This window comes from Diceros bicornis, chromosome 18 (assembly GCF_020826845.1).
Source record: "Diceros bicornis minor isolate mBicDic1 chromosome 18, mDicBic1.mat.cur, whole genome shotgun sequence".
Lineage (NCBI taxonomy): Eukaryota > Metazoa > Chordata > Mammalia > Perissodactyla > Rhinocerotidae > Diceros > Diceros bicornis.
In genome coordinates this window covers 35,371,418-35,395,662 of record NC_080757.1, presented here as the reverse complement: position 1 = coordinate 35,395,662, position 24,245 = coordinate 35,371,418, and the positions used below count along the sequence as shown (strand labels likewise).

General features: G+C 37.1%; 1 protein-coding gene across 6 annotated transcripts in view; it reads right to left on the bottom strand.

Annotated features, from left to right (window-relative positions):
* Positions 1-24,245, bottom strand: part of SPAG9 (sperm associated antigen 9) — a 132,383-nt gene that overhangs the window by 64,164 nt on the left and 43,974 nt on the right. For 2 of the 6 annotated variants that reach the window (XM_058560636.1, XM_058560637.1), the window contains exons 3-5: positions 15,157-15,227; positions 7,908-8,002; positions 1,699-1,849 (exon numbers count right to left, since the gene is read on the bottom strand). In XM_058560636.1, the coding sequence (XP_058416619.1) occupies positions 1,699-1,849; positions 7,908-8,002; positions 15,157-15,227 (317 nt within the window). Of the gene's footprint in view, positions 1-1,698; positions 1,850-7,043; positions 7,804-7,907; positions 8,003-15,156; positions 15,228-24,245 lie in introns of those variants that run through there. The other 4 variants (XM_058560640.1, XM_058560641.1, XM_058560638.1 and 1 more) reach the window with 3 other exon arrangements.

Here is a 24,245-nt window from a genome sequence, read left to right as displayed (position 1 = left end):
GGATGTGGTAAGTAGGCGATTGAGGGATGGGTGTTCTGGAAGATCTATTAAACCTACAGGCACTTAAAAAGCCAGTGTGGTCACAGGCATAAAGAATGAGAGAATTTCCTAGTGGCATCACTGTGGACCGATACTGAGCAGCCGCATGATTAGCTTCTAATAAATTGAGCAACAACAAAAAAAAAATAGAGAAAGGAAAAAAGGTGAGGTCAGTCCTACTGTTAAAAATACTTTTCAGTGGGAGAAAAGCTATCAAATATTTATTGACTGCTTACTGTTTCGAGCACATTTCAAAGGTCAGTGGAATGATTCTAAATGCCTCTACCTTCTAGAGCTGACAGATAGACCATTTATATTATCCTAAAAGAGTCTTTCTAACATCTAAAACAAATAACTCACTCAACAAACATGTTCTGAGTTGCCACTATATGCTAGGCACTTTTCTAAGTGCTAGGGATAGAGCAGTAAAGAAATCGCATGGATTTTATGTTCCCTCAGGGGAGAGAAACAGACAAAATAAATGAGTAAATGACTTAGTATTTTAGAAGTATCATAAGAGCTATCTTTAAGTATTAGACCATGGTAAGTACTTTGGAGAAAAAGCAGGAAAAGAAGATAAGACGTTAAGTAACTCATTTGTATTCATTGTAGGTGGCCTGTTTGTTTTAGGATAGAGTAGATTTTACAATGTAATTAGATTCTTTTATAATCAATATTCTCTTTATAAATATTCCATTTTATAAGATATAGAATATAAGTTTAAATATTTTTTAAAAATTAATTACTAGTATATCTCCACTCTTAGAGTATATTATTTATATATATATAATACATATATATCATATTTATAACTTATTTGATGACAACTTCGTGGTCAAGAATATAATCTATAATGAATTAACACCAGGCCTTTCAGCTAAACACAACGTACTTGTGGATATTGCTTTATGAAGGGTTTTGAGGAAGGAACCTTTTTGTTTTTCAAGTGAAGCCTTACTAAATTGCGAAGCTTCCAACAGTGAACGAAGGATTTCAGGTGGCAATGATTTTCAATTCTAATAAATATAACTAAGTTTACTAGTTACCCTACTCTAAATTCATTTAATGTAGCCTAAATCAAATAGAAATTCTGGTCATTAGTGTCATTAGTATCTTAATCAAGATAAAACAATGCTTCAGGGCCGGCCCCGTGGCTCTGTGGTTAAGTGCGCGTGATCCGCTACTGGTGGCCCAGGTTCAGATCCTGGGCGCGCAACGAAGCACCGCTTCTCCGGCCGTGCTGAGGCCGCATCCCACACACAGCAACTAGAAGGATGTGCAACTATGACGTACAACTATCTACTGGGGCTTTGGGGGGGGGGGGAAAGGAGGAGGATTGGCAATAGATGTTAGCTCAGGGCCAGTCTTCCTCAGCAAAAAGAGAAGGATTAGCATGGATGTGAGTTAGCTCAGGGCTGATCTTCCCCACCCCGCCCCCAAAAAAGCTTCATTTTGTTTTCCTATATAACTTGAAAAAGAATAGTAAAAAACTAAAACTCCTGGAGAAGAGCTCATTTCCAATAAAAAAAAACATTAGTTTTACAAATTAAAATATATATAAACTATTTCATTTCATTATGTTTTGGTTGTCTAGTACTTCAATTTGGATAAGAAAACTTATAAAATGTAAATTAAAGATTTCAGCAGAATGAAGTTTACCTTCAGGCTGGTATGAGAACGTGGTTGACTTAATTCCTGAAATTTCCATTGCTCTGATCCAGGGGTCTCGCCACCTTTCTGAGTATCAGGTGTAAGCAATCCATCTCCAGCAGGTAATGGGAAAATCCCTAATGATATAGGGCGTTCTTTTCTATTTGGAGAGGGGAGAAAAAATAAAGCATTCATTCATTTTTAATTTTTCATTCATCATGACTATAAGTGATAAGCCTGGGCTGTCTTTGCTTTAGAATCATCACTCTTAAATAATACCATCGGCCTATGTGAACAAGAGACTTACCAAAGAGAAAGGACAGAGTCTCAGAAGTTTAAATTAGACTCAAGAAATCAACTAAAGAAAGTAGTAAGAAATGGTTTAGGACATTTTTTAAGTTACTGATGAGTTCCTTGCCAGGCAGCAGTCTGTGGTCGGCTTTCACAGAGAGAAGAGCTGCTAAACTTTCACTCATGCTTAGTTAGCCCTAGGGGAACTTGCCACCTCTCCTCTGGAAGTGACTCCAATCTCTGCTTCTAGACTTCCCAAATCCTCAGACTAATTCCTAGATGTTTCCCCAACCCTCTTCAAGGTATGCCTTTTCTGCCTAAAGTAAAATCATCTGATCTAAATCAGGGCTACTGATTAAACGGTAAAAATTGCTTAAAAGAGTTCTATCCCCTAAAGCAGGAAAGTTGTATTTTTCTACAGAACCTATATAACATGAGTTCCTTTCAATCATAGTACATATGAGAAAACCACTGTCAGTTTTTCCAAACAAGGAGGCCAAAAAATTCTATTAAAGACTGTAGAGTTTCCAATGCTTTGTGGGAAATTTCAGTGAACTAGAGTTACAATTTTAATAATAATAGAATTTCAACAAGAAACACCCTTTGTTGATGCATAGAAGATTCCAAATCAAAGGGCTTTTAGAGGGTGGAAACAAGTCTCCTAATAGGTCATCCTGGGTCATTAACTCCAAAGTGTGGAAATTGGCAAGAAATGAGACACTAAAGGTTTGAGGGCTCCTGGAACTCTGTACTTCTACTGGTAAGAATGTAAGTTAGAATAGAAACACTGAGGCTATAAACAAAAGTGGGAAAATATTCAGTTTTGCTAAATAAAATAAGTCTTTTATTCTGTAAACTCAATTTTATACCAAGAAACTTAAGCCACTTTTGAAATGTGCCCTCATTTAACACAAAGGGTATGCTCTTTCATTCCTAACAACAATCAGAAAGGATTTGTAAAACTGTCAGAACACCTTCTTAAAGATTAGGTGAAGCAAAAGGGTTGACAGGGTGCATTTTACTAAAGTTGTATGCACAAGGAAATAAAACAGGACTTTTCTTTATCAGAGTTAATTATTCATCACTTCTTCACACTTGGGGTACTTTTCCTATTTGATTTGGGAGGAAAATTCAAATGCAGTTAGGCAGCACAATAAAAGGCTAGATTTTAATACCAAATCTAAGTTTGTGACTACAAGCTGCCAGAACCAAACGACAAAAATTAAAATAACTAGTCAACTATTCTGTTTATACCAGTTATTCCCAAATGCTGGTTCAGCAATAAAATTTTCATAACTCCGTGGCCAAAAGAAGCATTACTTTTTATATACTTACTGGATAATATAGTACATATTGTACACATACACGATCTATTTCCATACATCCATATATCACAGGACCTATTCTTTCTTGAGAATGACTAACCCTTTGCTACATCTTTTCTGCTTCTTTGATTTTAAAATACTCTTTCATCAAATGATGGTGACAGTAATTAGAAAGTTACTTTTTTTTAATGTCCATACTTGACAAAATAAAAAGTTGTTAACTGACGTTTATCCCTCAGTTTTGGGCGAACATATTTTAGGAGCAGAAAATCTAAGCGTCTAAGAGCTACTAGATGACTTATTTGTTTTTTAACATATCTTAATGACTTAAGCAAAAAAAATGACTGGGAATCTAATTAGATAAGAGTTTAACATAAAGCTCTCTAACCCAAAATGCAAAGACAACTAGGAAGATAATACAGACTTCATGCAAATCCATCACACTGCTAAGAGAAAGCAAAATACAGGCCAGTCATTAGAATTATCTTCCTATTTAAATGACAAGACACTCATTTTCACACATACCAAATACTGAAAAAGTGTAAAACTACTGGGGGAAGGAGTCTGCTGTGGATCCAAGTTTTACTTTCCTACTCCTGTTAACTAAATCTACACTCTAAAACACAAGTAGAGTGGGCCGGCCCGAGGGCTTAGCAGTTAAGGGCGCGCGATCCGCTACTGGCAACCCGGGTTCGGATCCCGGGCGTGCACCCATGTACCGCTTCTCCGGCCATGCTGAGGCCGCGTCCCACATACAGCAACTAGAAGGATGTGCACCTATGACACACAACTATCTACTGGGGCTTTGGGGGCAAAAAAAAAAAAGAGGAGGAGGATTGGCAATAGATGTTAGCTCAGAGCCGGTCTTCCTCAGCAAAAAGAGGAGGATTAGCGTGGATGTTAGCTCAGGGCTGATCTTCCTCACAAAAAAAAATAAAATAAAATAAAATACAAGTAGAATTCACACCTCTTTATATTGCTTTTATGAATCATTCAGAAACTGTTCTACAGAGAGGCAACTTTTCTTCAGAGACTGAAAGCTATCTGTCAAGAGGGTCAACGATGCTCTTAGGTTACATTGTTCCAACTCTGGAAAAATAATATTTCTACATACATCTCTTCTCACCTTATTTCAGTGAGAAGTTACATAAGAGTTGGGGGAGGGAGAAGGACATGTAATTATGGAAATCAATTAGAATCCTACTTTCAAAAAGAAACCCTAAAAGATGAACATTAGTTCTTCACTATGTTGGTATGCATTTTTAGTACAATATGTATTAAATGCTTCAGTAAAACTCACAGAAGAGACGAAAGATTGGTATATACGCAGAAAAACATCAAGTGACAAATTTAAACCTCAGTTGTTTCAATATGCTCTTACTGTCTAGAATCAAGGCTATCATCAACTATCAGAATCCTTGTTACATTCTTTTAAAAACTGCCTTAGTTCCATATATCCATTTTTTAGTTGGTTATTTAAATGTTACCTTATGTGTATAAGTAATTTCACAAATGTGTTTTGAAACAGCTTTTTGGCTATATTCACATTTAAAATAAATAATCATCGGGCCGGCCTGGTGGCACAAGCGGTTAAGTGCGTGTGTTCCGCTGCGGCAGCCCGGGGTTCACCAGTTCAGATCCCAGGTGCGCACCTACGCACCGCTTGTCAAGCCATGCTGTGGCGGCGTCCCATATGGAGTGGAGGAAGATGGGTATGGATGTTAGCCCAGGGCCAGTCTTCCGCAGCAAAAAAAAGAGGAGGATTGGCAGATGTTAGCTCAGGGCCGATCTTCCTCACAAAAAAAAATAATAATCATTAATAAAATCTACTATACATATAAAGGGCAGTAAAAAAGATTACATTTGTCCAACACTCACCATGTGGCAAGCACTGAGATGGATGACTTCTTTACATTATCACATTTAATCCTCATAAGGCAACAGGGATTGTTTTCCCAGTTTTCAGATTAGGAAAAGTGATGCTCAGAGACTTTAGGCACTAGTAATTGGCAGAGATGAGAATCAAAGACCTGTTCGACTCCAAGGAACTACCTACTTCTTGACAACTTAATCTTAATATCAAAGACTTTGATATCTTTATTCAATCAGATCAACAGCAACTTTTGTGCCAAGGAACTTTCTGAATTTAATCATAAATTATTTTATCAATAAAATAGCTGGAGCTAAAACAGTTCTGCTAAAAACAAGGTACATAAAAGTAACTATGAAAATTATTTACTTGTTTAAATTACTATATATCTTGCAACTGATTAAATACAAAATAATCATCTCACTTGATTTTTAAGACCACCCAATGGGGTAAGAACCTCAGAGGAGGAAACTCAGGCACAGAGAGATTAAGCAATTTGCCAAAGGTCCTACAGCTTACATGTGCAGAGCATTTGTACCCAGGGAGTCCAACTCCAAAGCCTCTCACCCACCACTCACCCACCACACGGCGCTGCATGGCACAGCCCGGCACTGCCTTCTCCAACAGAACCAAAACCTAAGACAGCCCTTTAAAATTAGTCTTAGTTTAATGTTCTATATATTCTGGAGTTAAAGTATTTTTAATTTCCTAAAAGCCTATACATACATATACAAATCTTTTATGTACTAAAATATACACAAGTAACAAGATTGCTCCCAATTTTTATAAAATCAGGAAAGAAAACAAATGACCAAATATCTAGTTTTAGACCACAGATGAAATTTAATTTCTGGGCCTTAAACTAATATTGAACATGAACTGATCTATGAATAAAAAAATACACACTGAGGGAATTTACTACTTTAATTCATCTTAATTTATCTAAATCCACAATTAGGAGTTGAGTATTTTAAGTAAACATTTAAATAAAAAAAGCTATACACTATGAACTTTCATTTAAAACCATGCACAAAGCAGAAATCTGAACAAATCAGATAGTTTTAGTTTGATGAGTTAGAAAAGAAAAGAAACCAAAACCTTAAACCTCTAAAATGTAGACGGTTCATACAGGGTGCCAAGTAGAGTGAACAGCAGAAAAGCTACAGAGATTAATGACTACCTCCACAAGCAGGCATGGATATTTGTCACTCAAGTCTACAAAGAAAGGGCAACATCTGACAAAACAATAGTGAATAGGCTTTGTAAAGCTTTCACAACTTTGATGTGTAAATAATGGCGAAAATATGCATTTCTTGCCCTAAAAGGTTTAAATCCTTTCCCTCTAAAATACATTTTGTTTTAGGAGAAAAATATTTAAATTGTCAGTTCCCATGAGCTACTATCATAAATTGCAAAAATGATGCCTAAACCTCCATCAGTCAAAGGATAATGGGAAGAAAATAAACACCTACAGCCTGTGTCTAAACAACTGCAAGTCCCAGCATAAAAGATATCTGCCCCGTATTGCACAAATGCTAACCACAGAGGCTGTAAAACTTGGACCCCGTGCTCTACTCTTGCTCTCCCTTTACTCTTTAAACACTCTGCTTAAAACAAGACCACATTGACCTTGTACTTGTGTATAAGTACAAGATGAAAATCCTTTTCTTAAGTCGGTGATTTCCAAACACAAAGCCGTGTCTCTAAGTGATGGCCTATAAATTACTATAAATAAGAATAGAAATCCTAGTTTCAGGCCATTTTCTATTGTTTCAATCTGCAACAGAAATGGTTACAAAGCAGACCCGTGAAGCTAAAAATTTGAGAAAAAACAACTAAACAGGGGCTTCTAAGAGAGACTGGAGTACCTGAGTATCCTTGGTAGGTTCTGCGTCAGAGCTGGCACACCGGTAGAAATAGAAAAGTGCACAAGCAGCAAAACAGAGAGAGATACTAAGATAGCAGAATTAATGACCACCGCCCCGCCAACAAAGCCAAACACAAACAGCAGCATGCATCCAGGACTCATGGCGCTGTGCTGGCATGGTGAAACACCCGAACCAGGAGGCCTATACGAGGGCCAAAGGGGTATCTTTGTAGTGAGGATCTGTCATTCAGCTGCTGCCACAAAAACAATGCCATCAGCAGCAGCTTTCCACTCCATCCTGCAGCAGCTCCGAAGCAATGACATCATCCTGCTCTCCCCACCTCATAACCATAGAGCTGCTGCTCCCAGCATTTATGCAGCAATCCAGAGCAACAGCAAGGCTATTAACTATTTTCCTCTCCACTAAGAGTCCTGGCTTAGCTCAGTGGCTGCAATGCTTGGAGATCTACATAATTTATTCACACTCCTGCATCAAACAGAAGTCTAGCTAACCCTTTCAAACACGCTTCTCTGTAACAAAAAGGACTTTAAACCTATTATACAGGAGAAATGAAAAATTTTCAGCATCCCCACGAATCAGAAAAATTTAAACCTGGTGTACTCTCCATTAAGTATTAGAAAACAATCAAAATATGCTGCTTATATAGCATGGCTCACAATTTACCTTTTCAATAGTGAAGGCTGTTTCTATTTTTCTATGCTATTCTCTCCTATAGCATTCCAACCACAGTAGAGAGCTTTCTGAATCAGCCTAACCATTGTTCCAGGATTAAAGAACAGAGAGAAACAGAAACAGACAGATTATTTCACTTTTTCTCAAGGCAAAATGTATAACAAAGCTTACCTAATTCTACTATGAGCTGTGGACTCTAGTTGATCACTCCCTGAGAGCTGATGAAGTTTTGTTCTTTCTAAGTGTTCCATATAATTATGGATCATCTATTTTGAAGAAAGAAAAAAATGCACAAAATTTTAAGACTAATACCTGGAATAAAAACACAGTGTTTTAACAAAGGAAACATCTTTGTATAAATTTTTTATCAGACTACCTACAATTGCATGTAAAAGAATACTAAGGATGAAATTTTTTTTAATGGCAAAGGAATATACATTTAAGGATACTAATATCCATAGAAGTTGCCGACATGCTGCTCAGCACAGCAAAAAACTCTTTTTACAATATGTGATGCCATTAAATGATATAATTTTGACATAAATAATACAAATTAAGATACAGACATTGGGAAAGAGGTGATAAGAGGCTATTGGTTAAAAATAATAGAAGCCATGTGAGAAATCCATTCACTAAAATGGGAAACACCAAAGAAATTAACATAACACTTGAGAAGAAACCAAACCCTTATGTGGTGATCTTTTCCATTTTACAAAGGATTCAGAGTAAAGATCACTTTAATTTAGAGATCAATTTAATTTAAATTATATATCACGATGTTTATTTCTTGTGTCTACAGATTTAGTTGAAAGAATGCTAAAATATTTTCTCCTTTATTTGACGGCTAATTTACTGATATCATTATTTAATACAATCATCCATAATAATTGTAGCAGCAAATAACTGAAAAATCAGAGCACTTTGATTTTCAGTAAGGAACAATATGATAGACAAGCTGAATATGGAAGTGAAAACTTCAAGAATATCAAGTATATAAACTGCCAAGAAATTCTATAGTCCTATTTGATTCTTGATAATCTATAGTTCTACTTTTAAGAAGCCTAAATCTGGCATTAAAAGATGTAGAATGCCGGGCTGACCTGGTGGCGTAGAGGTTAAGTTTGCGCACTCTGCTTTGGTCGCCCAGGGTTCGAAGGTTCGGATCCCAGGCGTGGACCTACGAACCACTTATCAAGCCATGCTGTGGCAGCATCCCACATACAAAGTAGAGGAAGATGGGCATGGATGTTAGCTCAGGGCCAATCTTCCTCAGCAAAAAGAGGAGGATTGGCAACAGATGTTAGGTCAGGGCTAATCTTCCTCACACACATAAAAAAGATGTAAAATCCAACAAATTTCAGTCAAAATTAAAAAGGCTTTACTAGATACCAACATAATATGAATGAGAAAAAAATGAATTTTAAAAAATAAGACAAGGGATATGTTAGCAATTTAAAGAAATGTAAATATTAAGAATAGGCAAGATAAGGTTGAAGTCTTTCTTGGGAGTATTCCTTGAATTCTTAAAACTGTAGCATGGAATAGCTTTAGAAGTTTCTAAACATTAGGAGTATGAAGATAGGTTTCAATCTCAATATAACTTAAAATATGCATTGTAGCATATTAGAAGGATAACTATTGAAAGAAACAATTTTAAACAGATTTTTTAAATTTATTTTTTAAAAGTATGCTTTTGTTGTGAAAATTTTACAACACGCATGCATGTACAAAAATTAAGAAATGTAAATCAATTTTAAAGTATTTACTTCAAATAAAAAGCTGAACTCTGATGCATGAATTAGGATGAGTAATTCTATCAAATCAAACATTATGAAAGAATTAATCAAACTGTTCCCCAATTAAGACTAGTCCAAACAAGAAATGTATCAGACACAGAAAAATGAATACAGGGGCCAGCCTGGTGGCATAGTGGTTAAGTTCATGTGCTCCACTCTGGAGGCCCGGGGTTTGCAGGTTCGGATCTGGATCCCAGGCGTGGACCTACCCACTACTTATCAAGCCATGCTGTGGCAGGCGTCCCACATATAAAGTAGAGGAAGATGGGCATGGATGTTAGCACAGGGTCAATCTTCCTCAGCAAAAAAGAGGAGGATTGACAACAGATGTTAGTTCAGGGCCAATCTTCTTCACCAAAAAAAAAAAAAAAAAGGATACAGAATCACATGGATATGTATGTGAAAGCATTTTTAAAACTTCTAAATTTACATACTTTTTATTTTAAAATTACAGATTTTCTCTTTACCACCATTTAAAAAAGTTTTGCAGAAATACAGTTTTTGTCTTTGTGTCAGCAAACCATAAATAATGAGCTGTTTTCTTCTTGTATCAGGAAGAACTTTAAGGAAAAACATTAAAATGAGACTAACAGAACGAAGTGATGGTTGGGCCAAATAGATAGTATCAATTTAAATTTTCAACAAGTTTCAGAAAACCTAAGTTCAATTCTTACATACTGGATAACCATATGAAATTGATTAGTTCAAATGGAAGAATCTAAGTTTCTTTAAGCATTCAGATGAAGAAAATAGAAACTTCCCTTGAACTGCTTTTATAGTCATCTATTCAATATAGAAAAATAAAAATAACTATAAATAAAATGCAGACAGAATCAGTTCTACCCCCAAATAATCCATTCTATAGATTGATTCTTGTCTTAAATGATTAAAATTTTTTTTATTTAGAAAATGGTGAATTCTAAACCTTCTTCAAATGCCTGATCCCAAGTAATTGCAGATATAACATTCTGACATTCCAAAATGGTCTATACACAGTTATGCGCCACATAATGACATTTCGGTCAACACAGACTGCATATGTGATGGTGGTCCCACGAGATCATAATGCAGCTGAAAAATTCCTATTGCCTAGTGATGTTGTAGCATCGTAATGTTGTAGGTTTTCATTAATAGAGAGGAATGTTCATGGTGCACTACCTGCTTACAAGTAAATCTATGACAAAAAAAAGAAATAAACCAAGCAAACCACCATGCATATATTTCCGAAGACTGATACCTCCTCAAGAAAAGCCTCAGGCAGGAGGTATCACAGAAGACGGTATTGTTATCAAAGGAGATGACAGCTCCATGTGTATTATGTCCCTGAAGACCTTCCAGTGGGACAAAACGTGGAAGTGGAAGACAGTAATATTGACGATCCTGACCCTGTGTAGGCCTAGGCGTGTGTGTGTGTGTGTGTGTCTTAGTTTTTAATAAAGATGTTTAAAAAGAAAAAATATCTAAGAGAAAAAGCTTACAGAATAAAGATATAAAGAAAAAAACATTTTGTACAGCTGTAAATGTGTTTATGTTTTAAGCTAAGTGTTTATTACAAGAGTCAAAAAGTTTCAAAAAAAAGTTTATAAAGTAAAAAAGTTACAGTAAGCTAAGGTTAATATATTATTAAAGAAAAATTTTTTTTTATAAATTTAGTGTAGCTTAAGTGTAGTGTTTATAAAGTCTACAGTAGTGTCCAGTAATGTCCTAGGCCTTCACATCACTCACCACTCCCTCACTGACTCACCCAGAGCAACTTCCAGTCCTGCAAGCTCCACTCGACCTAAGTGCCCTCTACAGGTGTACCATTTTTTATCTTTTATACCATATTTTTACTATACCTTTTCTATGTTTAGATATGTTTAGATACACAAATACTCACCATTGTGTTACAACTGCCTACAGTATTCAGTACAGTAACATCCCATACAGGTTTGTAGCCTAGGAGCAATAGGCTATTTCACATAGCCTAGGAGCATAGTGTAGTAGACTACACTATCTAGCTTTGTGTAAGTACACTCTATGATGTTCACACAATGACAAAATCGCCTAACAATGCATTTCTCAGAATGTATCCTGGTTGTTAAGCGATGCACGACTATAATAAAATTGGTTCCAACCCAACTAAACTAGCACTTAATAGGAGAGAATAATAACAACAAAATGGCAGCTAACATTTATTGAGCACCAACTACAAGTCAGCCAGTGTATTTACAGCCACTGTTTCATTTAATCCTTACAATAATATTATGATTTTATAGATAAACTCCAGCTTAAGGAGGTTAAAATAACTTGCCCAATTTGACACCTAGTTAATGATCAACTGTGTTCTAACTGCCATTAGCTTGTTGGTTTTGAGGCCAGAACTCAGGTCCCTCTGACTCAGTCATCCGAGCAGTTAAGCATTATAGGACTCATGCTGTATCTGCCCTTTTAGTCAATTCTCTAGGCAGGCAATAAGCTCATTGTCCTTTCTTCCTCACACCCACAAGAAAACCCCACACCCCAAAGCATTTCCTGACGTCTGAAATAAAATATGCACTAAATTCTACAAATGCACAAAAAAGTAGAAAAAATAAATTGTACATAAAAATTTACATTTTAATTACACGGCTTCAAAATGTAGCTCTGGTTTTTTTTAAAAAAGTGAGTGGGATAGCAGGATCAGTGCTGCTGGATAGAAGAGAGAGGTAAGAGAGTAAAATAGGACGTGCTTTAGATAATCTACTATTGGGTCTGCTAGCCCCATCCCTTGTGATTTCAGAACAGCAATTCTCAATTTTCTCAGGTATGCGTGTTAATTCACATATATTCAGGAGTCAATTCAGCAACAAACAGCTGGAGTCATGAAGAAGGATCCCAAACACACTGTCTGGAAAATCCCAACTCCTCTTCTGCCTAGAAAAATCTTCACAGCAGAGGCTCCCTGGCAGCTCTGGCTCAAACTGAAAAGCAAGGCAACAGTGAGGCTTTGGAGACAAGTGGCATGGATCCCTTTCATTGTGCTGGCCTTGAATCTTTCCATACGCAGCCCAAGAATCATGCAGCTATATCTGCAAAGCCACTATTCTTAAAGTTGTTGAGATGTCATAAAGTAAAGAGGCACAGAAAAATTTCTAGTGCATTTAACATCCATGTGTCCCACAACCTAAAAGTGTTATTGAAAATTCAGGCAACAGAATCAGACAGACCTAGGTTCAAATTCAGTCACACACTAGCATGGAATTCAGGACAAGTCAATTCATATTCTCTTTCTAAATGTCAATCTGTAAAATGCAGATGGATGACAGAGTTTGGTCAGAAGATGAAATGAGGATGCCTTTAAACCCTCCCTCAGGTAAGACCAGGATTCAAGTTTTTGGTGATTAATATAAGAGTACGTACACATTTGGCCCAAGTGCCTCACAATTACTTGATGTTTGTATTTCCTCCACTGCCCTCTTTAAGGCAAGTCTTCTCTTAAGCAAATTCAATAATGTGGACAAAATTTTAGATTTGATTAGAGAACAGTTATTCACATTACAAAAAGAGTCATAGTAGATTTCCCTTAAGCAGCAAACAATGTGTTTAATAAAAGTGCCATTTAAACAACTTTTTTGTGTGCCTGTAAAAAAGGTTACCTTAGCTGGAAGTAATAGTGAAAAGATTAAGGTTAAATCCTTCAGACTTCCTTTCCCTGAAGGTTTCCAGAATTTATCTTTAAAGGACACCTAGTTCTTTAGCATTGGATATCTATTTATAATTGCTAAGTGAATGGCATTTCTAGTACAGATGTATAAACACAGAAAAATGTGGCCTAGAGTAGAACAGACCCACATTTCAAAGCAGCTATATCTGTGTTACATAAGCCCTCCTTGAGGCAGAGCAAGATAAAGAGGGCTTATCAGGGCAGAGGATAGAAGCTGCTTATGACTGAGGGAGGGGATCACATGAAAAGAGCTGTCGTGCTATGTGCAAAATTGCCTTGGTTACTGGACAGGCCCAACTCTCTGCCTTGGTATTTAAGATTTTCCTGAGATCTCTTTTTCTTCCTGGACTGTCCTTCTCTGAAGGAATAAAAATAGACAGAAAAATTATTATATTTTTCCATTTGAAATTAACATGTCAGGTTGCTTTTTCTTTACGAACACATCTTCACTTTTATTTAAATATATGAGAAAAATAGAAATTTCACTTTACAGTGATTTTTCAAGAATGCATATATTTTATACATACTTTAATTTAACAATCCTAAATTACTACAAAGTTAGAACGTCAATGAAAAAACAAAATGATTCTTCATTATTCATCACTATCAATTATTTATGGCACATAAATATATTCCCCCAAACCTATTTATAATTATCAGCATTGATAAGCACTACCAGTACAGGGCATTATTCAGGCACTGAAATAAATGGTGTAAAAAAGAACCAACAATAGGCCTTTAAAAATCAATTGTTTTTTAACAGTCTTAATATCCACCAAATGCTATCTTATTAAAATATAGGTATTTTTTACATACTGAAAAGGCTGCTCCTGTCTTCCCAGAACTCTATCTATGGTTCCAGCCCATTGCGGCGAATCTTTTCCCTCTACCACTGAATATCAATTCTGTGACACTTCATGTTTGGTGTATGACTAAGCTTTGTGTAAGCTAAGATAGTAATAATCAAACCTCATATGTCAGGAAGAAATTTCAATCCCTCCCCAAGAAAGTGTTAAGCATGTTATTCCAAACCAAATGAAACTGAGTGCAGTGGGGTTTTATCTTCCTTAAAAGCAACAATATAGGTCTCTACCAGAGGCAGGATAAGAGATCACACAGACTAGTGAAAGAAAAATGGAAGCTGAAGACTGGAACCATCTGTACCATAGGAGAGATTGGACTAGAAAGGGAAAAAGAGAGAAATTATTTTTTTCATGTAACAAATAGTACATGAGTCTATGAAAATTCTATTTATTTAGGTATGTGAACGCTAGATTGACCATGATACACGAAAACCGTTTTCACATTAAGGAGATAGAAACAAAGGCAACATATGAAAGGCTGACAGAATCATAAAAAGAAGGCTAAAAAATCTTTAAGCACATTTTCTAATTTGCTCTGGGGAGATTATGTGCTAAAGCTGTTACTTTAAAATACTGAAATTTCATGCAGAAAACCTGTTTTAGAGTCATTCTGATTTAACACATTATAATTTGTGTTTGTTATTTGTTATGAGCTTAAGGCAAATAAATCCTTTGTACTGGATTATAAATGTAGAGACTCTTACTAATAATTTACCAATCTATCATTTCCCAACTGGTAACAACATAAATCAATTCTGTCATATTAGCATCATGTATACTTTTTATTATGCACACGTAAGTTTTTACTTAGCTAGCCAAAGAAACAACTATTGGGACTGCCTCAATATTTACATTATTCTGTGGCACACTAATTCACCACACAAAAAGTTAATTCCAGATAAAAAACAATGAAAGTCAACATTTGGTAACTAGGTAAATGCTACATGAAATTTAATGTTTTCTAGACATGATCCCCAAGAATTATACTAGCCGATTTTCAAAGAAAAATTAAGACATAATTTCTAAGGTTAATTCCTTTGTCTCAATATTAGCATGGTAAGAACCCAGAAACCCACCTCAGTGTGTCTTTGATGTAATGCATTATATTCCTTCTTCAGTTCTGCTTCTCTCTCTTCAAGTCTGCTAACTGAAATTAAGATACATATACTTAATCAAAACAAAATATAAGAAATTTACTCGAAATTTCATCTTTAAAACTTAGACTGGGTTATCCATAATCCTTAGCAACTTTAGGACTCAGTGCTCCATATGAAACTCTTCACAAAGCTACTGATTTCATTTCATCATCCTTAATAAATAAAACTTTCAGAGGAAGGATAAACTGGATTTAAGAAAAAAAAATCTAAATATCAGAATGTTTCTACTAATAATATGCATATGTTTTCAGGTCATTCCCCTAAATAGGTTTTTAATATGATATAGAACTACCTCTTTCAAAAACACTTTACAAATCACCTCATGGAAGTTTTAACCTAGGATTAGGGCCCAAATCATTGATTTCTAACATTATTCAAGTTCTTTTTCATTACTGAGCAGTATGTGAAAATGTCATTGTTTATAAGTACTTTTTCTGCTTCAGGTCTTAATTTCAGGGACTCATCTTCTTTTATTTAGCTCCCTCTGCTGATGGAGTCTGTGAGTGGCATGGATTTGGAGTAGTGCTCACAGAGTACAACTTTATGATATTTTTTTTTAAAAAAGGCTTTAGATGCTGAGATACACAATGTCAGGACAGGATTTCATAGGAAAGAATGATGTCAGAGAGGAATGATTAAGAGAGCAGGTGGAGTCCAAGCAGGACCGCGAAGAAATTATAGTACTCAAGACAGATGGTGGTGAGAGTATACTAGACACTGTCAGCACAGAGAAGGGAACACAAAACCACACTAGTGGTGAGGCAGAGGGGAGACTGGCCTGCCTCCTGGAGGAGCCCATACTGGCTAAGAAGCAGTAGGAGACAGTCTGGTAGGGAGAGAGAAAGCTGGTGCTAGAGGAGATTGTCGAGATACTCATTTAAGTCTACTTGAAAGCCTGAGATTAGCTGGAAATGTTCTCTTGGTCTAAGGGTCAGCTAGCTGCAAATGTGCAAGGCTGTGTGTAAGCGACAGCCTGTGACCGTGTCAGACAGCCGAGAAGTAACTACTACTATGGACTATAACCGCTGTTAACACACCAGACACCAAACAACACATAACTGCCGGTAAACTCACCTTTGGTTTGTGTAGCTTTGCTTGCCATTTTTGTTTGAATATCTTGAAAATATGTCATTAATTAAGAAAACTGTAGCTCTGACTTTTGATTTGTTTCTAATCCAGCCTATATGTTGGCTCATTAACTTTGTACCAGTGTAAACACACACTATAGTACCCGTGGAGCACGCTTTATCATGCTAGGCAAGGGCTGAGGACATGTACTGCTCATCTTATCCTGTGGCTGAAAGCAATAATCAGCAAACTTGTACTGCAGATGTGTTGTGGTAACACAATAGCATTGAAACCATAACGATTTTTAGTGCTGCTTCTGTGATTTTTATTTGAAAACAGGAAATTCAAGCAAATTATAGATATTTAGCAACAACTTCAAAATAAACATTTTATACTACTTCTTGTCAATTACACTCATCTAAAAGCTTAATCCTGAGACTACTGGGTGAACTTCATCCTAATTTTCTTTTTCTTTTTTTCTTTTTGTGAGGAAGATCAGCCCTGAGTTAACATCCAGGCCAATCCTCCTCTTTTTGCTGAGGGAGACTGGCCCTGAGCTAACATCTATTGCCAATTCTCCTCCTTTTTTCTCCCTTTTTCTCCCCAAAGCCCCAGTAGATAGCTGTATGTCATAGTTGCACATCCTTCTAGTTGCTGTATGTGGGATGCCGCCTCAGCATGGCCCGACAAGCGGTGCATTGGTGCGTGCCTGGGATCCAAACCCAGGCTGCCAGTAGCGGAGCATGTGCACTTAACCACTAAGCCATGGGGCTGGCCCAACCTTATCCTAATTTTAATTGCTCATCTGTGTGAATTAAGATTTTCTTGGCACTGTAAAACCAACTGGAGGCTGAGGCTAGAATAAAATCACAACTATTATCCATAACCCTCAATTTCAAATTTGTGCTCAACAGTAGAGCCTCACTATTCTCATCAGCTAACTTGATATGAATTCATAAAATAAATTTATATTACCATCACCACCACTAATAACAGCCAACATTATATAGTACTTTTTATGTACCATGAACTGTCCTGCATACTTTATATAAACTAACTTATTTGAGCCTGATATTAACCTTATGATGAAAGTATTATTACATTCATTTTAGAGATGAGAAACTGAAGCAAATAGGGGTTAAGTAACTTGCCCAAAGTCACAAATGGCAAAAGTAGGATTCCTAATGGAGGAGTCTAGGTTCAGAATCTTTTTGTAATTACAATGCTATACTACCTTTTAAGAAATACTCCTTTTAATCTGTTTTATATATTGGAGCCTACTTAAAATTGCACTTGGGGAAAAAAAGTATAGAGAGTACTCCTTTTTACTTCAAACAAAAAAACCCTCTTCTTATGGAAAGAATCTAGTCACAGATACTTCAACTCAAAGGTATCAAACTGCCAAGTAAAATACATACCCAACTTTATTAATCATCATGGAAATGCATGTTAAAACCAAAATGCAACACCACAACATAGCCATCAGAAAAGCTAAAATGAAAAACACAATACACCAAGTGCTAGTAAGGATGTGGAGCAACTGGAACTCTCATATACTGCTGGTGGGAGTATAAAAACTGGTACATCCAATATGAAAACTGTTTGGCAAGATTTAATAAAGTTGAATATTTGTCAACCCTACAACAAAACAAGTTCATTGCCGGGAACTTGTGTCCACCAAAAAGCATTTAAAACAATGCTCAAAGCAGCACTATTCATAATAATCCAAACACAGAAACAACCCAAATGTCCATCAACAGCAGAATGGATAAATATTCATGTACTGGAATACTACACAACAATGAGAATGAACAAATTATTGCTACACACAACATCATGGACGAATCTCACAAGAAGCAGAAGTAAAAGAATACAAAGTTCAAAGACATACAGAACTAGGGCCGGCCCCGCGGCTTGGCGGTTAAGTGCACGCGCTCCGCTGCTGGCGGCCCGGGTTCGGATCCCGGGCGCGCACCGATGCACCGCTTCTCCGGCCATGCTGAGGCTGCGTCCCACATCCAGCAACTAGAAGGATGTGCAACTATGACGCACAACTATCTACTGGGGCTTTGGGGGGAAAAAATAAAAAGGAGGAGGATTGGCAATAGATGTTAGCTCAGAGCCGGTCTTCCTCAGCAAAAAGAGGAGGATTAGCGTGGATGTTAGCTCAGGGCTGATCTTCCCCACAAAAAAAAAAAAAAAAAAACATACAGAACTAATCTAAAACTAATTTAAAGTGTTAGAAGTCAGAATAATGGTTACTTTGGGGGAGGAGTTAGTGACCTGATGAATTTACTGTGGGTACAGCCCACCCCACCCTAGTCCAAACACAATGTGTACCTACTCACATAGGCACTTTCCTTGGCTTGAATACTCATTATTCTTTATGTTCTCCAACAACTGCTATGAGTTCAACATCTAGCATGGGATTTAAACAGACTATTCAGAACCATTACGAACAAGTTACGCTGATTTGCCATTAAAATTTACAGGAAGATGCACAGAAATGTTACCAGACTGGAGAATTAGAAAAAGAAAGAAAAAAAGATGGGCATCGGGCCGGCCCCGTGGCTTAGTGGTTAAGTGCTCGCGCTCCGCTGCTGGCCTCCCGGGTTCGGATCCCGGGCATGCACCAACACACCACTTCTCCGGCCATGCTGAGGCCGCGTCCCACATACAGCAACTAGAAGGATGTACAACTATGACATACGACTATCTACTGGGGCTTTGGGGGGAAAAATAAATAAATAAAGTTAAAAAAAAAAGATGGGCATCATGGGAGGATAAACTGAAATTACTCTTTTGAAGGTCATGTTGGTGATATCTATTAAAATAAGCAATGTGTATATCCCTTGACCCAGTATTACTAATCTCATTTATCCTACAGAAATACACCAATGCCCAAAGATATGAAAATGGATGTTCTATGCAACCTATAATAAGTCCCAAGTTGGAACCACCCCCGAAATTATCATTAGGTGAAGTGAATTATGATAGTCATACAATGGACTACAATACAGCAGCTTTGCTACTTCCAAGTTATGTTAACTTGGGTATATTAACGTCTCTGGGCCTCAGTTTCCTTATTTATAATTGCGGAATAATGGTAGTATATCAGAGCTGATATTAGAATTAAGTGAATTAATATTTATTTGTAAAAGGTGTAGAACAGTACCTGGCACACACGTGTTTCTCAAATACAACAAATAAAGGTACTATTAAAAGAAATGCAGTATATCCATATGTACTAACATGGGATGGTGCCTAAAAGTGAATAGAAGGATACTGAATATATATTGCTATATCTGAAAAAAAAACAAAACAAAACCATGTATAACATGATGCCACTAAGATGTCTACAAAGCCGAAACTGAACTGTCTCCCCCAAACCTGCTCTTTCCCATAATCTTCTTACTCAGGCAAAAATCTTGCAGCTATCCTTTTGCTCTTCTCTCTCCCTCACACTGCAAAACCAATCTATCAGCAAATTCTGTCCATTTTACCTTCAAAATAAATCTAGAATCTGACCGCCTTGACTACCTCCATCATTCCCACCTTGGTCTAAGATATCATCTCTTGTCCGGATTATTACAATTTTCTCCTGACTAGTGTCTCTGCTCTAGCCTCTGCTCCCCTGTATTCATTAAATAGTAGCTTGGGTAGAGTCAGATAGTGACTGACTGCTCAAAACCCTTCCATGGCTTCCTGTCACATGAAAAAAAAAAAACACTTACAATGGTCTACAACATCTTTCAGGATCTGAAGTGTCATGCCACACCACTTTTTGCTCCTACGGAGAACTCTTGTCTCCTGACCAAAAGGTTATGGACTGAACTGTGTCCTCTCCAAATTCATATGTTGAAGCCCTAACCTCTAATGTGACAATATTTGGAGATAGAGCCTTTAAGGAGGTAATTAAGGTTAAATGAGGTCATAAGGGTGGAGTCCTAATCCAACAGGACCTGGTGTCCTTATAAGAAGAAGAAGAGGGGCCGGCCCGGTGGCGCAAGTGGTTAAGTGCGCGTGCTCCGCTTTGGCAGCCTGGGGTTTGCAAGTTTGGATCCCGGGCGTGCACCGACGCACCGTTGTTGGGCCATCCTGTGGTGGCGTCTCATATAAAGTGGAGGGAAGTGGGCACAGATGTTAGCTCAGGACCAATCTTCCTCAAGAAAACAAAAAGGGGGGGGAGGATTGGCATCGAATGTTAGCTCAGGGCTAGTCCTCCTCACAAAAAAAAAAAGAAGAAGAAGAAGAGACACCAGGGCTCTTTCTCCCCACACATGCAGAGAGAAAAGGTCATGTGAGGACACAGAAAGAAGGCCACTACCTACAAGCCAAGGAGAGAGATCTCAGAAGAAACCAAACCTGCCAGCACCTTGATCTTGGACTTCCAGCCTCCAGAATTGTGAGAAAATAAATTTCTGTTATTTAAGCCACCTGGTCTGTGGTATTCTGTTAAGGCAGCCCTAACAGACTAATACAGGAACTAAATACCATTAAGTTAACCTTTGAGAGAAGCTTTCACACAAGGTGTTTATCCAGTGACTTGGACAGAGAGCTGGGCTTGCAGCCTATAGAAACGGGTCCTGACTGATTTTATGGCAGTTTGCTAATCAGAGTTGGTTTGTGTAGCTTTGTTGTAATGTACTACTGAATAGTGACATTGTGGGGAAGGAAACATAAAGCCCCAATGTACGACTAATTGCCAGAGATTTCCTCTATTTACCTAAATGAACACAACCAGTGTTCAAATTGGCTTAGCTTTATCTACAAAAATTTCTTAAAGTTCTACTAACCACTTTGCTCCCCATAAACATTATGGATTATCCCTACTTATAATTCCTTAAGCCTCCATTCATAGCTTTCTAACCCATTAGATTTCTGCTTAATTGATTTCCATTTGGCATCAAATTCTTACTTTTGCCTTAAAAGTAACACTTGAGGGGCCAGCCCGGTGGCACAAGCGGTTAAGTGTGCACGCTCCGCTGCGGCGGCCCGAGGTTCGCCAGTTCGGATCCCAGGCGCACACCGATGCACCGCTTGGCAAGCCATGCTGTGGCAGCGTCCCATATAAAGTAGAGGAAGATGGGCACGGATGTTAGCCCACGGCCAGTCTTCCTCAGCAAAAAGAGGAGGACCGGCAGATGCTAGCTCAGGGCCCATCTTCCTCACAAAAAAAAAAAAAGTAAAAAAAAAAAAACAACAAACACTTGATAATCAACCCATTCCCTAACTACCTCTTCCAAAATATATTTACTAATCTCATAGAAATGATCTGTATCTGTATTATTTCTTAGCAAGCATATAGCACACAAAAAAGGACATTTAGCACATGCAAACTACATATGGTTATACACGACTTGCCCCTTACCCTGTCTGTCATTTTTTTTAATAGGTTTTATTTTTTACAGCAGTTTTAGGTTCACAGCAAAACTGAGCTAAAAGTACAGAGCTCCTCTATATCCCCGCCCCCACACACCCACATCTTCCCCCACTATCTACATCCTGCACCAGAGTGGTACATTTATTAACAATCAATAAACCTACTGACACACCATTATCACCCAAAGTCTACAGTTTACATGAGAATTCACTCTTGGTGTTGAATATTCTATAGATTTGGACAGACGTATAATGACATGTATCCACCATTCTAGTTTCATACAGAGTAGTTAAACTGCCTTAAAAATCCTCCGTGCTCTACCTAATCATCCCGCCCTCCGCCTTAACCTTGGCAACCACTGATCTTGTTACTGTCTCCATAGTTTTGTCTTTTCCAGAATGCCATATAGTGGGAATCACACAATATGTAGCCTTTTCAGTCAGATAGGCTTCTTTCACTTAGTAATACGCATTTGAGGTTCCTCCATGTCTTTTCATGGCTTGATCCCTCATTTCTTTTCAGCACTCAATAACATTACATCGGGGCCGGCCCTGTGGCTTAGTGGTTGGGTGCGCAGGCTCCGCTGCTGGTGGCCCGGGTTTGGGTCCCGGGCGCGCACCGACGCACCGCTTCTCCGGCCATGCTGAGGCCGTGTCCCACATACAGCAACTAGAAGGTTGTGCAGCTATGACATACAACTATCTACTGGGGCTTTGGGGGAAAAATAAATAAATAAAATTACAAAAAAGGTAACTTTAAAAAATAAATAAATAAATAACATTACATTGTATAGATGTACTATGGTTTACTCCTATCTGTTATTTCCCTAAGAGATATGGTCTTAAAATTATAAGCCTTAAATGCTCACCATCTCTTCTAAGCATAAAAGTTAATTTTCTGAATCCACAAAAAGTGGTATTTTAAGATATTTCCAGTTAGTATTGCTGCATATTACAGACTTGTATGCTGACAGATGATTTCCATCTTTTCACTATGTTTTCGATGCAAAATAAATGACAAGTGCGCTTAAACCAAGCTCTGTCTCAGCTTCTTATATAAATATATTTTAGCTGTTACACTATTTAACACTACCAACTTTATTTTTTCAGGCAGCAAAAAATCCAGACTATAAGTAGAACATATTCACCTCAAAATATAAATTGATAATACTGATGGACCTGTAATTTACTGCAGCCTACATAATTTTTATTAGTCAGATGCAGTATTATTGTATTCTGATTTTATCTCTCCTTTATAACTATGTTTTTTAAGACCCAAGTAACATCTCCAACCACTTAAAAATAAATGATGGTTTTTCAAATTTCACAAAAACATCTACCCCCTAACAATACTGAAAAACATTCTTAAGTGGTATCATTCACAAAAAGACAACACTAAAATTGACTATTCTTCCACCTGTTTATCTCTAAGACCAAAATAGAAAAGTCTCTCTAGTTAGATCATTTCCCATTCTATATGCCTCCAAATATTCCCTTTTAGTGCCAAATGTTTTAAATATAATTACAATAGGCTGGTAAAGCAGAAAGAGATAGAAATAAGGAAGGGAAAACTGAAAATCTGAAAACTAACAAATAAAACAAACTAATAACATAACTTTATGTAAGGTATTTCCTAGGACAATATACTATTTTATAAAAGTGAGACACAATAATGTATAGTTTATTTATTCTTTTTCACCTTCAATTTCACTATTATATACCCCTAGAAAAGATAATTTTAAAACTTACCTTATGATATATTATGGTATGATAAAATTCACTAATTAACTTGAGAATGTATCTCATCAATGTACAAAATAAAATTTGGAACAACTGTATTTACAGAATATTTTCTATCCTCATTATACAGCTATAGGTTTTTATTACTCAGTGAAGTTCAGAGATCTTTCCTAGAATAATATACTTCATTTACTCATAAAATCTGGGTGGCAAAAAACCTCCTCCAGGGGGCCTGCCCGGTGGCACAAGCGGTTAAGTGCATGCGCTCCGCTGCAGTGGCCTGGAGTTCACCGGTTCAGATCCCAGGTCCACACCGACACACCGCTTGGCAAGCCATGCTGTGGCAGCATCCCATAAAAAGTGGAGGAAGATGGGCATGGATGTTAGCCCAGGGCCAGTCTTCCTCAGCAAAAAAAAAAAAAAAAAAAAAAGAGGAGGCTCGGCAGATGTTAGCACAGGGCTGATCTCCCTCACAAGAAAAGGAAAAAAACCTCTCTCCAAAATTTATAATGTATTCAATTCCTCATTGCCACTGTAAATTTTCCTTCAGCAAGAAAAGATTTGTAGCCCATAAAACATAAACATCTATCTCGTTAGCAAAACCTAACCACTGAATCAGAAAATCAAAATTCCTTCTAAAGAGGAAGTTTCAATGCCTTTATATTAATCACTTTCTTAAAACATTTTATATTTTTTTGTTCATGGGATCTTAGGGGCCGTTTTAAATAATCAACCCTGGGTGTTTTCCCAGAATTCATCAGTCATGGCTCCTAAAACATTCTATCCACTTCTAATTTTAAAATAAAAGCAGACAAATT